The 17,453-nt window shown below is 36.9% G+C and overlaps 1 protein-coding gene across 1 annotated transcript in view; it reads left to right on the forward strand.

The window, feature by feature from the left end:
• LOC125666392 (calcitonin gene-related peptide type 1 receptor-like) overlaps window positions 1-9,770 on the forward strand; it is a 38,985-nt gene extending 29,215 nt beyond the window's left edge. Inside the window, exons 6-11 of the mRNA XM_056152076.1 lie at window positions 3,228-3,435; window positions 4,163-4,229; window positions 4,734-4,816; window positions 5,320-5,455; window positions 9,053-9,094; window positions 9,326-9,770. Of these exons, the coding sequence (XP_056008051.1) occupies window positions 3,228-3,435; window positions 4,163-4,229; window positions 4,734-4,816; window positions 5,320-5,455; window positions 9,053-9,094; window positions 9,326-9,565 (776 nt within the window). The 3' untranslated portion in view covers window positions 9,566-9,770. The remainder of the gene's footprint in view (window positions 1-3,227; window positions 3,436-4,162; window positions 4,230-4,733; window positions 4,817-5,319; window positions 5,456-9,052; window positions 9,095-9,325) is intronic.
• Window positions 9,771-17,453: the final 7,683 nt, after the last annotated feature.

The following is a 17,453-nucleotide window of genomic DNA, read 5'->3' on the forward strand; positions in this document are numbered from 1 at the left end:
GCGAGTGTTAGTTTAACTGATGATGTTAGTGACGCGAGTATTAGTTTATCTGATGATGTTAGTGACGCGAGTGTTAATTATTCTGATGATATTAGTGACGCCAGTGTTAGTTTATCTGATGATGTTAGTGATGCGAGTGTTAGTTTAACTGATGATGTTAGTGACGCGAGTATTAGTTTATCTGATGATGTTAGTGACGCGGGTGTTAATTTGTCTGATGATGTTAGGGACGTGAGTGTTAATTTATCTGATGATGTCAGTGACGCGAGTGTTAGTTTATCTGATGATGTTAGTGATGCGAGTGTTAATTTATCTGATGATGTTAGTGACGCGAGTGTTAATTTATCTGATGATATTAGTGATGCGAGTATTAGTTTATCTGATGATGTTAGTGACGCCAGTGTTAGTTTATCTGATGATATTAGTGACGTGAGTGTTAGTTTATCTGATGATGTTAGTGACGCGAGTATTAGTTTATCTGATGATATTAGTGACGTGAGTGTTAGTTTATCTGATGATGTTAGTGACGCGAGTATTAGTTTATCTGATGATATTAGGGACGTGAGTATTAGTTTATCTGATGATATTAGTGACGCCAGTGTTAGTTTATCTGATGATGTTAGGGACGCCAGTGTTAGTTTATCTGATGATATTAGTGACGTGAGTGTTAGTTTATCTGATGATATTAGTGACGCGAGTGTTAATTATTCTGATGATATTAGGGACGTGAGTGTTAATTTATCTGATGATATTAGTGACGCGAGTGTTAATTATTCTGATGATATTAGTGACGTGAGTGTTAGTTTATCTGATGATGTTAGTGACGCGAGTGTTAGTTTGTCTGATGATGTTAGTGACGCCAGTGTTAGTTTATCTGATGATGTTAGTGACGTGAGTGTTAGTTTATCTGATGATATCAGGGACGCCAGTGTTAATTTATTTGATGATGTTAGGGACGCGAGTGTTAGTTTATCTGATGATATTAGTGACGCGAGTGTTAGTTTATCTGATGATGTTAGTGACGTGAGTATTAATTTATCTGATGATTGTATGATTTAAAACATTGAAGCTCGCTGTTAGAGCTTATCAGACGACACCTAATCAGCCATTTCTGTTTACATATACAATGCAAGACGTGGTCGAAATTAAAGATACGAATTTTCAATGGACTGCCAAAGAATAAGAACCAATCGTATCGATTTGGAAATTACCAATTTAATTTTGGTCCGATGTTGACAAAATTAATTGTTATATTCATGTCGAATGCATAGGGTAAACATTAATATAATCTTCATTAGTACGAGTGTGGGATAGTGAAATTCCACTGAGGGGACAAGATTCACAGTCTAGGACGAGGCTTTGCCGAGTCCTAGACAGCGAATCTTGTTCCAGAGGTGGAATTTCGTTATCCCACACGAGTAAATAATGAAGGATTATTTTTCTCACATATTACCTACAGTTTAGTGCATAAATTTAGGAGCTTTGAGAAAATTCTAAATTATCAAAATCCTCATTTGAACTTCCATGCAAAAACTAACTAGATAAGCAAAAAGAGCATACCTGAAAATGGTTTACACTGTAAGTGTAAACTAAAAAACTCAAGGTTGTCCACCAGAAAGCTATACTACATTAAAATGTAAAGAAAACAATGCAAAATATTTTACTTCACCTTGTAACGTAAATCTTCACTGTGTAACGTATATCGTAGAAAATATATGACGTCACAATCAAATGACGTCGCAGCAGTGTGATACCGAAAAATCTCACATGGCTGTCTCGCATGGGCAATAAAGAATATCACACTCTAATGTTGATCTCGGACCTGGGATTGGCCCCAAGAGTTGATCTCGACCCTCACCCTACGGGCTCGGGCCGAGATCACTCGAGGGGCAATCCCTGGTCCGAGATCAACATTAGAGTGTGATATTGTTTATATCATATACCTAAAACACAACAAGTTGATAAACATTTTTTTTTAAATTGGGTGGGTGGGTGGGGGGGGGGTCATTGACCCAAACATAAATACATGGTATACTGTACAACGATATTTGACTATTTCATTCCTTCAGAGAGTTTACTTTAATGGTTACGTTTCCAGTACTATTGACATTGTGAAACATGCTAAAGTCTGGGTTTTGTAGCTTTATTCCATTGCTGATTTTTATTTATTTTTTCGGATTTACCAAACTCGCCCGTTTTCAATATTTCATATAATTTGTAAGAGTTGTAGAACTTTGTTTACGTGGCGTCATCGTATGAACGGGAATGATGCTGCTATTTCTTTGCTTAAGGAATGTTACCTTATACTGATGTAAGTTTTTTTTTTTACCGTTTCCCATCTGTTTTAGCATCTATAAGTCGTTGAAATACGTCGGAAGATAATGGTTCTACTTTTCTCGTTTTATTGCCAAGTCCTCGGGATTTTAGATTTCAGAAATCGTTTTAAAACAGTTTTCTACATCAAAATTGCTATAAATTAACATTTTATCTCCATTAGGACCGGGGATTTCTGAAAATGCTTCAGTATCACCCTCCATAATCCTCCTACTGTTTTCTGTCACCTAGAACGTTGATTGTTTTGAAATGAAGTTAAACGTGTTATTGTTCTAAATAAACAATTGTTACTTGGGTTACCCCCCCCCCCCCTTTGCTTAGATACTCGCTACAATTTAGCGCTGTTTTCAAAAACGTTTTTATTTAATTTTTCTGCTTAAATTAAATTTTGTCATGGAAGAAAGTATTATATATGAAAAAAATTGTGTCTAACATCATTTTTTCATGTAGTTATGTTAGATTTCAAAAATTAAAGAAGAAATAGCCATTTGAAATTTGAGGGCGAGACAGCCCCTTGACAACGGGCCGAGACAGAGATATCTCGGCCCTTAGGGCGAGACAGCCCTACCTTCTTGCAGCTGTCTCACCCTAGTCAAGATAGGTGTATCAGGGCTGATACACTACTAGGTATATGATATAAGTCGATCTCACACTGGTGATAATGTGAGAAAAGGTTTTATTTTTGTACAGTAGCTTGATGGATCTCAGCCAACCAGATTATCCAGTCATATCATGATAAACGTTATTATCTGTGGAATTGTATATCCCCAACATTAACCTTGCCTTGTCGGGATAATCAGCGAGGGCATAATTTAAAACGGAACGAACACACCAATTCTCGTGTGAAGAAAACAATAAGTTAAAGAGATCACTTTGTCATGTTTTACAGGTAGGGTGTAAACTGCTGTCGTTCCTGAAGATTTATTTTAAGTGCTGTTGCTACACTTGGATGTTCTGTGAAGGTGTATATCTTCATCGTCTGATGTCCAACGCTTTCTCGCCTCCTCGCTGCTTGGTGCCCATGTACGTATTCGGGTGGACCGTACCGCTGTCCTCGTCCGCTGTATACGGCTTGCTTCGTGGGATATATAACAACGAGAGGTGGGGAACGTTATTCATAATATCTTAACAAGCTTAGAGTGTGTTCGATCACCATCACTCCCTGGAATAGCGGAGCAATGACCCTTTATATACATTGTACATGCATAATGGATTAAGGAGGTATGCTACACCAGAGAAATTCGATATGGATGAAAAGTGGTAGGATATGTACAACAATATTTTCAAATTGAAAACTTTCAAATTTACTTTATTTAGTCAAAAAGTGCAGTTTTAGTAGAAAGCAATCTGAAAAAAAGATTGAAAACCCCTGCTTGACTCGAACACACGATCTACAGTTCAGCAGTCGACGTGCTAACCTTCTGAACTACTCAGCTGGGCGATAAATTTAGAAATGAATAGACAAATATTACTGATATTTATATTTCCATCCATGTTTCAAATGGAAGTCAGCCATTATGACGATGTAGAGTACCTCCTTAAGCTGAAACTACATTTCGAGATATCGTAACCTGATTTAATGTTGGTGTATTAAGGGTTGTGGAGTCAGATTGTACCCCACTGGAATCCTTCTTAATTCGTTTGTATAATCACTGATCTTAGTGGGGTCTCGATATCACTATTTCAGGAAATAAACAAGTTTTAACATTGTTCTTGTCTCCCTTTGTTGCCATGCTTTTTCACATTACCTATGTCGCCATAATTAAACCGTACAAAAATAAGCCATTTTTACATTTTCCTGATTTTACTTTTTAATGATGTACTGTAGTTGCTGGGCCTACGGCTACAAACAGCTGGAGTGGATTTTTGACGGACCTAATGTACTCTTCCTGGTGGTAAATAATATAGCATTCATTACATAGTCCCGCTTTGTCTAAACATACATGTACAGCTGCAATAAAATGTAATTACAGCGTACATGTATAATGACTGTAACATATTTCAAATTCAAGATCTACTTTTGTTAATCGTGAATTAGTATAGTACCGTCAGTACTGCTATTTGTGAAAATATTTGTTGTAAATTTTGCAAGAGTTTTTTTTTTCTATTGCCTTCTCTGATTTACCACTGCGAAGCAGTTATTGCACAATAAGCACACATGAAAAATTACTTGTGTGAACGGACAACCACACTTCCGCTTCAAGTACTTGGTGATTGCTTTTTTCTTCTTCCACGATATGAATATATCGCAAACAAAACGCCATTTACAGATCATGATCTTCATAAATATTCACAGACTTTAATTAAAAAAAAAAATTAATACATTCTACCAATATAAGAAAAGTATAGGTAACATAAACAAAAGGTAGTAATGAATAATTTCGTCTTCATTTTTCAAGCTGAATTTGGTTTTCCTGACAAACATCTTACGAATCCTGCTGACGCAATTGCAATCACACCCAAATGAGCCAGGAAATTTTAGGTAGGTACCTTTTTATATCAAACAGCAAAATATTGGTGATTTAATGAAAAATAATATTAAGTGATTTAATTTTTTTTTTAAAAATGGTGATTAAAATTAACCCGTGCTTAATCATTGTACCATGATATATTCGTGAGTAAGACAACACTCCACCCAACCCCTTTTGCATATTCAAGTTAGGATACCATTTGGAATAATTCTAGGACAGGTGCCTTGGTTTTTTTAATAGCAACAATTACGATGCGCGTTAGCAAGTTATCATGCCGAACTGTGTTCGACTTACTAGTATTCCGGATATAAAAAAGGAAATGGCTATCTGTACAATTTGTAGCGATATCAAAGGCAAACATCTTGAAAATGAAAATATTTTGCGAATATCTACCCCCATAAATCGCGTGTGCTTCTATTAAAAACAACTTCCACTAAATCAGGTTACCATTCTATTATACTTGAATTTCACGTATTTTATTACCATTTAAAATAGAATTATATCTTCTTCTTAGGAAAGCTGTGAAAGCCACGTTTATTCTGATTCCATTATTTGGCATTCAGTTATTTGTAACGATGTACAGAGTGCCAATCAGTGTAGAGGGAGGGCTGGAGTATGAGCGGGTCACCGTCATAGTCGACCATACACAGGTAGGAAAAACACAAAGGTAATCCGACCATAGTGTGCCACACAAAAATAGGGAAAACACAAAGGTAATCCGACCATAGCGAACCACACAAAGATAGGAAAAACTCAAAGGTAATACGACCATAGTCAACCATACACAGGTAGGAAAAACACAAAGGTAATCCGACCATAGTGAACTACACAAAGATGGAAAAACACAAAGGTAATGCGACCATAGTCAACCATACACAGATAGGAAAAACACAAAGGTAATCCGACCATAGTCAACCATACACAGATAGGAAAAACACAAAGGTAATCCGACCATAACGAACCGCACAAAGATAGGAAAAACTCAAAGGTAATCCGACCATAGTCAACCATACACAGGTAGGAAAAACACAAAGGTAATCCGACCATAGCGAACTACACAAAGATGGAAAAACACAAAGGTAACCCGACCATAGTCAACCATACACAGATAGGAAAAACACAAAGGTAATCCGACCATAGTCAACCATACACAGATAGGAAAAACACAAAGGTAATCCGACCATAGCGAACTACACAACGATAGGAAAAACGCAAAGGTAATCCGACCATAGTCAACCATACACAGGTAGGAAAACACAAAGGTAATCCGACCACAGCAAACAACAGAAATATAGGAAAAACACAAAGGTAATCTGACTATAGTGAACCACACACAGGTAGGAAAAACATAGGTAATCCGACCATAGTGAACCACACACAGGTAGGAAACAGAAAGGTAATCCGACCATAATCAACCACACACAGGTAGGAAAAACACAAAGGTAATCCAGCAATAGTAAACCACACAAAGGTAGGAAAAACTCAAAGATAATCCAACCATAGTGAACCACACAAAGATAGGAAACACACAAAGGTAATCCGACCATAATCAACCACACACAGGTAGGAAAAACAGAAAGGTACTCCAGTCATAGTAAACCACACAGAAAAATAGGGGGAAAACAACGATAATCCGACCATAGTGAACCACACAAAGATAGGAAAAACACAAAGGTAATCCAACCATAGTGAACCACACAAAGATAGGAAAAACACAAAGGTAATCCGACCATAGTGAACCACACAAAAGTAAATTAAACACAGTGAACCACACAAATTAGAAACAATAAACCTCGCTAAGAAAAAATAAGCCCTTGTAACACCTCATGCAGGTAAAACTGGTTTGACAGTGAATCACACAAAAACAATACACAGTATACGACACACAGAGGAATGTGTCATGATGAACCATGATCAGGATAATTAGTCATAGTGAACCACATACAGGTAAACCGGTCATATTGAACCAAATAAAGGTAAATCGGTCACGGTGAACGACACAAAGGTAACCCAGTTATATATTGAACCACACGAAATTTAATTCTATAATAGTGAACTACATAAAGGTAATTTGATTATAGTGAAGCACATACAATGTACAGATATATTGCCCATAGTTAACCACACACAGGTAAACTGCCCATAATGATCCACATATGGTGACTAAACCCAGATAAACTGCCCATAGTGAACCACACATAGATATACTACCCATAATGCACCACACGTAGCTAAACCGTTCATAATAACCCATGAACAGATAAACGATCATAGTAAACAACGCACAGATAAAGTGGTCAGTTTAACATTCAAAGGTAAACCATTTCTATTGACCTACACAGGTAAATACATGTAGGTAATAGTGAACCACTCACGGGTAAACCGGACGTGGTTTGTCTAGACATTCTGTGATGTAGCATGGTGAAACTGGATGTTCTATATGTCATAGATAAACTGAACATTGTATGATGCGTCATAATAAAATTGAACATTCTGTGATTCATCATAAATAAACTGAACATGAATATATCTAAATGTAGAGATGAAGGCCACGACAAGAGATCTTTCTTCTCATTTAGAAGCTTTTTAATAAATTCTGCATTATAAGAATACAAAACCAAGTCAGCTAATAACGGAACACACTTTGTGTACATGGAAATTAACAATGCTCATTTTCATTCGTATGTCGATTCGAAAATTTGATCATATGCAGAACATGCCCCAACATAAAAAAAATCAGTTGAGAGACATAAACACTATAAGCAGGTGATAATCTATATGTACAGCTGAAGGACACAACAATGGATTTCTTTCTTCTCATGTAGAAGCTTTTGAATAAGGGAAATCGAAATAAAAGAAACCACACAATCTTCCATATCTGCTTCATATTTTGATATTTTATTTGATATAGTGGCCAAAAGCAAACTAGTAACACAACTTTATGACACATAATATGATTTCAGCTACTCCATCCTCATTTTCCTATATATGTGTAGCAATATTCCATTATCACCTGCATACGGTGTTTATGTCTCTCAACTGATTTCATATAATAGGTAAGTTGATGATACCCTGAAGGGATTTCAACAGTCTCAGCATTTTGCAAACCATGTGGTCGTTAGAATGATCTAATTTGCAATTACAAGCTATCACTGGGTCGAATGCTATCTGATGTCTTTCCTACCAATTGTTAGGCTTTTCTTGAATAAGGATTACTCCGCTTACCTGATCAAGATATATGACTTACGGCGGGTATAACCTGTCAATAGCGAATGCTTATGTCTCTCATCTGATTCGATAACACAAGAACACAAGAGCATGTTCTGCGTATAGTCAATTTTTAAATCGAGGCAGGCTACTGACAAATAAGTTGATCTTACAGGAGTTTCAACAATCTCGTTTAAAGTTTCGCAAATTTTATGGTCGTTACAACGATCTAATATCATTAACAATACAACCTGTCATTGGGTAAAATATTGTCTGGCGTGTTTCATACCATTTTTAGGCCGTTCTTTACACACAGATTTTGACCAAGGATTATTTAGTTTACCCGATTGAGATATAGGGCTCATGTGGGGTGTGACCGGTCATCAGGGGATGCTTACTCCTCCTAGGCATCGGCATCTGATCCCACCTCTGGTATACCCAGGGGTCCATGTTTGCCCTACTCTTTATTTTGTATTCTCTATAGGAGTTATGAGATTGACACTGCTCGCTATATTCACCTATGAAATTGATCATTGTTCGTTATATTCATTAGTTCTTATTGTCGCATAGCGTGCCACCACGTGTAATTTACTGATCCCATAATGACGCAGAGTCACCACGTGTAATTCTTAAATCAGTCAAATTTCGATTCGGTCATAAATCTTATTGATCTGTTTAGACTACGTGACATTTACCATTTATATCTAATTAACATACTAGATTGGTCTACATCACGATTTGCCACAAAGCGGTAATTAACACACTGGGTTAGTATACTGTGTACGGATAGGTCATGGTTTGCCATACAACAGTGATTAACATTCTAGGCTAATCTGCGATACAGATTGTCACACAAAAGGTAATTAACACGCTAAGTAATGGTTTATTGCAGAGTAAAAACATACTTTTGAAAATGGATCCCACGTCACGTTCTATTCATCACGTGCTATTATGTTGCAATGTACGTTATGACGTCATGTAAAACTTTCTATGTATCTGAATGTATGCAGTTTTTAATGCTTGGACTTGTTGTTTTAAAGGGATTTTTCGTGGCAATGGTGTTCTGTTTCCTTAATACTGAGGTAATTTTATTCATTTGTGATATCAAATTCATTATGCCTATTTACTGGTAATGAAAGTAAACTTTAATCATATTTTTTTTTGCATTTGAAAGTTTATAATACGTCATATTCCTCGCAAAATCTAAACGTATGTAATGTTTCAAACAAATATATCTAATAGAAAAAAAAACCGGTGACTCCATGGTGTTTTATATGCAAGGTGAAGATAACGAACAGTGAAAATACTTCTAGGTCATATCAAATCTCAGAAGAAGTTGGCGCCATCAGGTGCGAGACAGGTCATCATCATCCACAAAGCGTCTTAACCATACCATTCACCAAACTCTCTCCGTTAGATCAGACTATGACGTCACAAAAGACTATAATAGCCAATCCAGACACTCCTTACTGGAGACAGGGCGGGAAACTGAAGAGATCGAACTGAAAGAAACATCGTTATTGAATGGATATAAATCTGTGTCATTAGAATAATTACAACTTAAGAGGAGATACAAGCTCAAAGTTATTTTTCGATTAATGTCAGTATTTGCCCCTAATGGCTTATTAATCTTTTCCCATTGAGCTTTAATTACGCTATATCCATGAACCATTTCAAATTGATCTTGCCGATTCTATTGTTGCTGTCCATGAGAAATGTAAGCTGTATATATATATATATATATCAAATGCTTTATCCTGATTATGTGTGTGTGTGTGTGTGTGAGAGAGAGAGAGAGAGAGAGAGAGAGAGAGAGAGATGTACAATAACAAAATTAATGATGATCAGCTTTTAATAAATTGAAATTATGGAGGAAGCTGTTCGGTGCATTTGGACGAAAATAACAATGCAAAGGTAAATAAGAAACTGATATAGGCAGCTTTAATTCGGCAAGCAATTGAAATCTACATTGTAGTGTTTCTTTGAGGTTCAACGGAAATCACTCTACCAGGTAGGGCATTGCAACTACCTAACCTTTTAGGCGAGTCTTAGTAATTTATATCAATATTGTGAAATGTACGAATACCTTTTCCAATGCATGTTGCAATTTATGAACAATTTTTCACATACTACTATTCAATTCACATGTAATCGCCTTCGTAGTTTAGCAAATGATTTGCATAAACACACATTCTTCTGAAATAATTTCCGAACTTAACCTTTCACTGCAATTTAAACTTCAGACCTCGAAGCAGAAAAAAAAGTTCCATCGTAATCACTGATCCTCTGCGATGACTGACAGGCGAGCTTCGTGTCTTTGTCCTATTAAATGATCACTACATTCCCTGCCAATCAAACTCTTTCTAACGTTTGTGGCATAGACAGGCGATTGATGATAAGAGCGACTTGAGCTAAATCAAGTGTCGGAAGGATTAGTTTAATCTGGTCCCCGGGGCACTCAAATCAGAGGAACGGGAATTACGGATCAATCTAGAGGCAGTCAGGAATGACAAGAGAGGATTGTTTATTGAATAAAGGCAACACGGTCGAGACCTTCCGAGTTAATATGAATTGTCATATGTTCGTGAGCTGACGATATGAGATTTGTTCGGAGCGCTTAATGGGAGGTTGTTGGTGAATGTCTGTGATAACTATATCTCTAGAATGTACTAATAGGACTTTAAAAGACATCCCGGCACTTAAACGTAAAATTGATTAACCTTTTCGAATCTAATTATATACTAGATGACAGTAGCTAATGGTTACCGGCAAACATCATTCATTTTCTGAAGTGCGAGGGTATTTACTACGCTCTGGGAAATTGTACGTCCTCGGCAAGTTATTTTTTCTTGGACCAAGATATATTTTATTTTTACCCCCTTAAAGAAACTAGTCGAGTATACTCAATCGGCTTTGTGACTGATATTGCAGATGCAATTAAAACATTTTTGTTACGCAATCCTTTGTCTTTTTAGGTTTTTATAAAAAGCTATAACCTTGTAGTGAAAAGATTACCCGTAGGTGTCCAATAAGTTGACAATTACTGTGCATTATTTTTAATAAAGGACAGATACTGTCCGTTCTAAAAAAAAAAAATGAACAGCAATTGTCAACGTATTGGACACCTACAGGTAACCTTTTCACTACAAGTGGATTTTCTCCTATATAAAAGCTTATAAAGACAAAGGATTGCGTAACAAAAATGTTTTAAGTACAACATAGTTTATCAACAACTAAAGGTAACAAGGGACGATGCATAGGGAACCTAATATTTACATATAGTCATCAATACCATTATCATATTTATATCCATTTGCATACACCTTTCATAAATGAAAGTGTAATTCGTAAAAAAGATAAACAGATTTGTTCCATCTCGTACCAAATGTTAAGGTTCAAGAATATTCATATATTAGTAATCACATAAGAAGAAGAAAAAAGAGATTAAAAACCTTAATTCGTATGTAACACATATACCTGTGCATAATATGTAGACTCTCCATACATGAAATAGTCACAATACAATTTTATTTGAATTTGGAAACAGACAAGAATTCTTGGATTTTCACTATTCATTGACCATATAATTTTGTTCAAGTCTTGTAGACAACTGAAATTAGAACATTCTTCATTTATTGCATTTAACATTACTAATCGTTTAAATTAAACTGATCACAATACGATAGAAAACGCATTTCATATATTATATATAAAAATATAAGAAAAAGTGATCAAAAAGTAAGCTTTCTTACAATTGCAAATTACATGCATAAAGGTCATATTTTGGCCATGCTCTCTTCCTGATCTAATGTAATTGGAGCCAATTGCACCAAATCAATATATATAGATAGATAGATAGATCGATCGATAGATAGATAGATCTTAGTAGAAGAAAAATAATTTAGCGAGGTTGTATAATTTTTCTATAATGTCGTATATACCCTCGCAATAGATTTCAATCTCTGATGTTTTAGAAAGGTTAAAATGGCGTTTTACATCGTGAGCTGGGTGGTATGAGTAACGGCTGTTAGATACGCGTACTTATGCAGCTTTATTTAAACAAAGTGAAAAAGTTGAGATGTCATCTACTCTAGTATATTTACTCAGTGGATAAAATCGTTGATAAATGAATACATACAAAACCTGATCCAAATTCTACGTTTTCAGTATTTGAGAATATTGTCAAAGATTATGACGTCATACTAGCAAACGCGACCAACTATATCTAGGTTTTCAAATGCCATAAATCGCGTTGAGACAATGGCGATGAAATATGGTGTTCTTAGCAGGTCACGTGTGCGTTTAGGGCAATTACGGACAAGAGTTAAAGTGCGAGGACGACGAAACGAAAGTATAAAAGTTTCGAGGACTAAAAAGCGAAAACACTAAGACAACGAAGCGATATTTGTAATGCAAATTGAAAAGGCGGGAGTGCGAAATTGCGAAGAAATAATATATGATCGTTCCGTCGGCTTCGCGTTTTGTTCCTGTTATTACGACCCCGCACTTTTGGATTTTCACCTTCAACGTGAAGGAGGGAAAGAGCAAGCGGACTGATAAGAAACATATACATGATTGTATTAAAGGCATTGGCGGATGAATAAAGCGCTCCCTTACGTACACCTTAACCATTTCGGTAGTATTTCTCATTTAAATCAGATAGAATTAGATACTTTCAAAATTCTGTGGCAAATGAAAAATGAATATTTGTATTTCAAATAGCTAAGAAGAAGTTTAATTTCTTTGTTTCATAATTTTACCAGATAATTAATACGCTGTACAGTGAATTTACAAAAGAGATGTGGAATAAAGTTTTGCATTGGAAAATCTTGAATTAAAATGACATATATTTTGTTGTTGATGTTTTTTTTTAATAAAAGTAAATTCTGCTGAAGGATAAACTGAATTTCTACAGAATTCTACGAAAACAACTCTTACAGACATCCATCAGTCCTGTAGCTGTGGTGTCGCGTGATAACCACGTGATAATTAATTCCCCGTGAAGTTATTTCATTATTCAAATTAACATTTTTGATTCGTAAAGTAATAACAGTTTGATGGTCAATGGCAAAAGTGATGAAAAAGGAGAAGATACAAATAGTACTTCAGTGATCAATCACAGAAAGTGGACGGACCCATGGTCTACATATATTGTTTCCTCCAGATGCCTTTTCTCTCCAAAGTTTTAATTTGGTGGTCACCGTCGACTGTTGGGGTTCATTGGCTGTCCATTTATACTCTCTTGGAAGTCTAGACTTGTACATCATAGCTGTATCGACTAGTCATCCAATTATCGCCGTTGCGGGATGAATGCGGAATGCAAGCTTTGAAAAATACAGTAGTTCTCCATGGAATCAGTAACTCGGGGGTTTGAAAACAATCATATATGTACAGAAGCAGATTCAAATAAAATAAGATTTATCTAAATAAGAATGAACTAGAAATATTTATGTTTATGATATATTCAATGAATTAGATGACGGCACCATGGGAAAAGTTCAATATCCTCCCGTTCATATACATGTAGACCAGTCCAGACATTGAGCTTTAGTGGATCAGAGAATTAGTCAATATAATTAGCAATGAATATTGACGTACTATCACGAAAATTTCTTTGTCCCGGGCCACTTCCAAAGGGAAAATTCTTGGATCCGCTCATATTATGTGGCTGCAGTCGTTCTAACGGTAGGTCTGTCAACATATTACCGCATGTACAGGCGATAACACATATACAAGTATACAAGTACAATACGACATATATATGTAAAAATACAAATAGGTAATAACAGATATATATATATATATATATATATATATATATATATATATATATATATATATATATATATATATATATATATATTGATATATTGAAGCATACACAGGACTAGTAACAAAATAAATACAAGTAATAACATACATACGTCCATATGAGTAGAGAATTCTCGAGTTTAACAACTACAATAACACACATTTAACATTGCAGGTAATAACACCAGTCATACATTGGTGATGACACGTCCCGTCGAGAATTTTTCTCTGAGATTGAGACGTCACGGTACTGCAAATTTAGACCTATGCTTAACCCTCAGGGCCGTAGCAGTGAGAGTTCTTTAAGTGACATATCTGCAGTGAGACAGGATCTCCGTTTACAATCCGTCATCACCGTGTACAAATCGTATATGCATCCGGCATCGTCTAGGACCATCTGGCTTGGTGAAGCCAATCCTGGGGAAAAATTAAAATGTTTAAATTTCCCCCCGGATCGTCCTGGAAGGAAATCTCCTGTATTGATCTGTGGGGATCGTGTAGGCTTTGTGTGCCTCCGTGTACATGTATCAACCGAGAGGTCCGTGTAGCCACCAAAGTATTCGTGTAACGTCCGGGGTCACCCGTGCACGAAACTGAAGAACACGGATGTCTACGGTTTGTACACGGATTGTTCCCGGTAACTACACGAAGAGTCACGATGAACACAGGGGAGAGACCGTGATAATTCGTGTACATCCGCGTATCTCCGTGAAACAACCGTGGAAGGACCGGGAGGAACCGTGACCACCCGTACGCTCTGTGATCACACCAGCACCGACCGAAATTTCTTCTGGAGACATACAATGTACGGGTAGTTAACGTGCTTATCCGTAGGGAAACTAGCGTTTTCCGCGTCTGTATCGTGATAAGATCGTGTTGACATCGGCGTCATGACGTCACAGAAACCAAAAACGCCGGATCACCTGGATGACTAGAATTTTGCATCCGGTGTCGTCTGGCTGAAAGGGGCTAAAGACCGTATTGACAACCGGCATTATGACGTAACAGTACACAAAGACGCCGGATTACCCTGGATGACTAGAATTTTGCATTCGGCGTCGACCAGCTCCTGATCCATGAATGTATGAAAGGGGCTTTAGCTTTGATGCGCCAATTGCACCAACGGGGCTCGAACTCGCGACATCCTGGTTAAGAAGCGAATGCTCTACCACTGAGCTACCGCGTCCAGTCCTACATATGAAAGGTAATGGATGTACATGTAACATGCGTAAAGGAAACAACACATATAAAGGTAATACAACGTATAAGTAATGATATACACACAGGCAATAGCAAGTATGCAGGAAAACACGTACAGAATAACAAATTGCTACGGTGGTAGTGCGATTTATTTCTGTACGATTTTCCGTGCGATATAAGGCGAGACTACCAATAACGTGTTTAAGTTTATATTATATACAGATATGGTGCCAATTTTAGCACTTCACAAGCTCTCGTAAGAGGTCGGGTAAAACCCGTACGATGGTTGTGCGGAAATTGTTCGCACACCCTGCACGTATATAATATCTCTCGCGTTCTTTACAAGTCTCTCTTGAAAATCTTATTAAGAAATCCTTGCGATAGCCTACAATCCCCTTACGATTAATCTTTACATGCCCGTTGTTAGACGGGGACGTTTAATGTTATGGCGCTGTCCGTGCATCCGTCCTTGTGTTCTTCCAAGGTCATTATTTTAGTAACGGATACATGTACAGCGTTAAATTTTCCCTTCAAAACGCGTAAGAGTGAGTTTGCATTTCAGATGAATTGGTGCACCGTAACCTACTTTAAGGCCAAAACTAGGTCAAACAGTTTTCCGGACTTTTTTCGTTACGGATACAGATATTGTCCTGAAATTCAATTACAAGCTTCCTCTTGGATGAATACGAGTTCAGGTTGCATTTCAGCTGGATAAATGCATGCACCTTGACCTACTTAAGGACTAAAAATAGGTCAAACAGTTTTCCGGACTTGTTTTCGTTATGGACATCCTCTCAGAGCAATACAAATATTGGTTTGCATTTCAGCTTAATTGGTGCATCTTGGCCTACTTTAGGGCTAAAAGTAGGTCATATAGTTTCCTGGGCTCATTATGGATACATATATTGCACTGAAAGTTTGCCATCACTGCCCGACGGGCGCATGATGTACCGTTTGCGGTACTGTTGTTTCCCAGATGGCCTAACAACACGGTGCGTTTGCTGTACGATCAGCGCATTTCATCCGCGAAATGTCCGTGCGGAAATCGCGCAATAAATTGTACGATATGTGCATAGGTTACTGGCATTTGTATAATTGCATGGACTCTGAAGTCTACGCAGAAAATAGCTAAGCGAGGTTAAACTTGATCCTATAGAGAAAATAATATTTCCCTATATATTCCCATGTAAAACTTTGACTTCCAATTGTGGACCCACCCTACTTCCAGGGACCACAATTTTAACAAACTTGAATCTACACTACCAAGGGAAACTTACCTATCAGGCCTAATCATGGTCCTGTTGTACTTGAGAGGAAGATTCTTAAGGATTTTTCCTATATACTTAATCTAGTATCCGCATGTAAAACTTTGATCTCCTATTGTGACCCCTCTCTACCTCCGGAAGGGAGGCGAAGAAACTTTAATCTACGCTATGCTCGTATTTTGCTGCAGTGGTACAGATGTACTTGAGAGATATGAGGGATTATATTACTGGGAACTAGGATTTTGTTTCGTTGGATTGACTGATTGATGTTTTCCGCCACACTCAAAACAAATTTTCAGTTATCTGGTGGCGCCCAGTTTTTTATTGGTGGAAGAGAGAACCCAGATATAATATACCTGGGAAGAGACCACCCACCTTCCGCAAGTGAATTGGGAAACGTTCTCACTTACCGGCTCGAGCAGGATTTCGTTGGACATTACAGCTGATTTGTGATTAATTTTTGTGTATAGATTCAGCTCGTCACGGACTTAATTATTGTTCACCTATCGTACATTGGTACTTTATTATAATTTTCTTTCAATAATTGTAAATATATCTTATTAATTGTTTAATTACCTTTGCTATTAACTTCTGCTACGCTATCTGACACATAACAAACTCACTCAATGCGTGATAACTCCTGACAACTTTTACCGTCTACCTTGGAATACAGCACAGAGCCTGTACTTCCCCTCTTCTGTGATCATCGGCGGAAAGCGTATGGTGTTAGGGAGATAATCTGAGAGTTAGCAAATCTATTAATTTAATTTATATTTTGTTTTGTTCTTAAATACCTGCATGTAGATAGATACATGTAGGTAGGCAGAGAGAGAGGAGAGAGAGAGTTATTATATATGTATACGTAATTTTGAAAATACAGTAATGTCATTTAAATATCGTAAGGTTTGTTTATATCGTATGCTTGACATATTGAGAGGGAGGTCCAGAAAATTTCAAACGTGAGAGGTGTTGCGACCCACGTTTGCATCTTGTCCAAATGGGAGGAGAAAGATGGCCAAAACCTTATTTGTTAAAGATGTTCAATCTAGAGACGATTGGGTTGTAACACCCATAACCCCCACCCTCTAGATCTGCCTCTGCAGATAATAGGAATTGATGCTAAGTAATTGAACTAAAATCCCATTCCAACATTCCCGAAAAATCA

Source organism: Ostrea edulis, chromosome 10, assembly GCF_947568905.1.
Source record: "Ostrea edulis chromosome 10, xbOstEdul1.1, whole genome shotgun sequence".
In the NCBI taxonomy this organism is placed as follows: domain Eukaryota; kingdom Metazoa; phylum Mollusca; class Bivalvia; order Ostreida; family Ostreidae; genus Ostrea; species Ostrea edulis.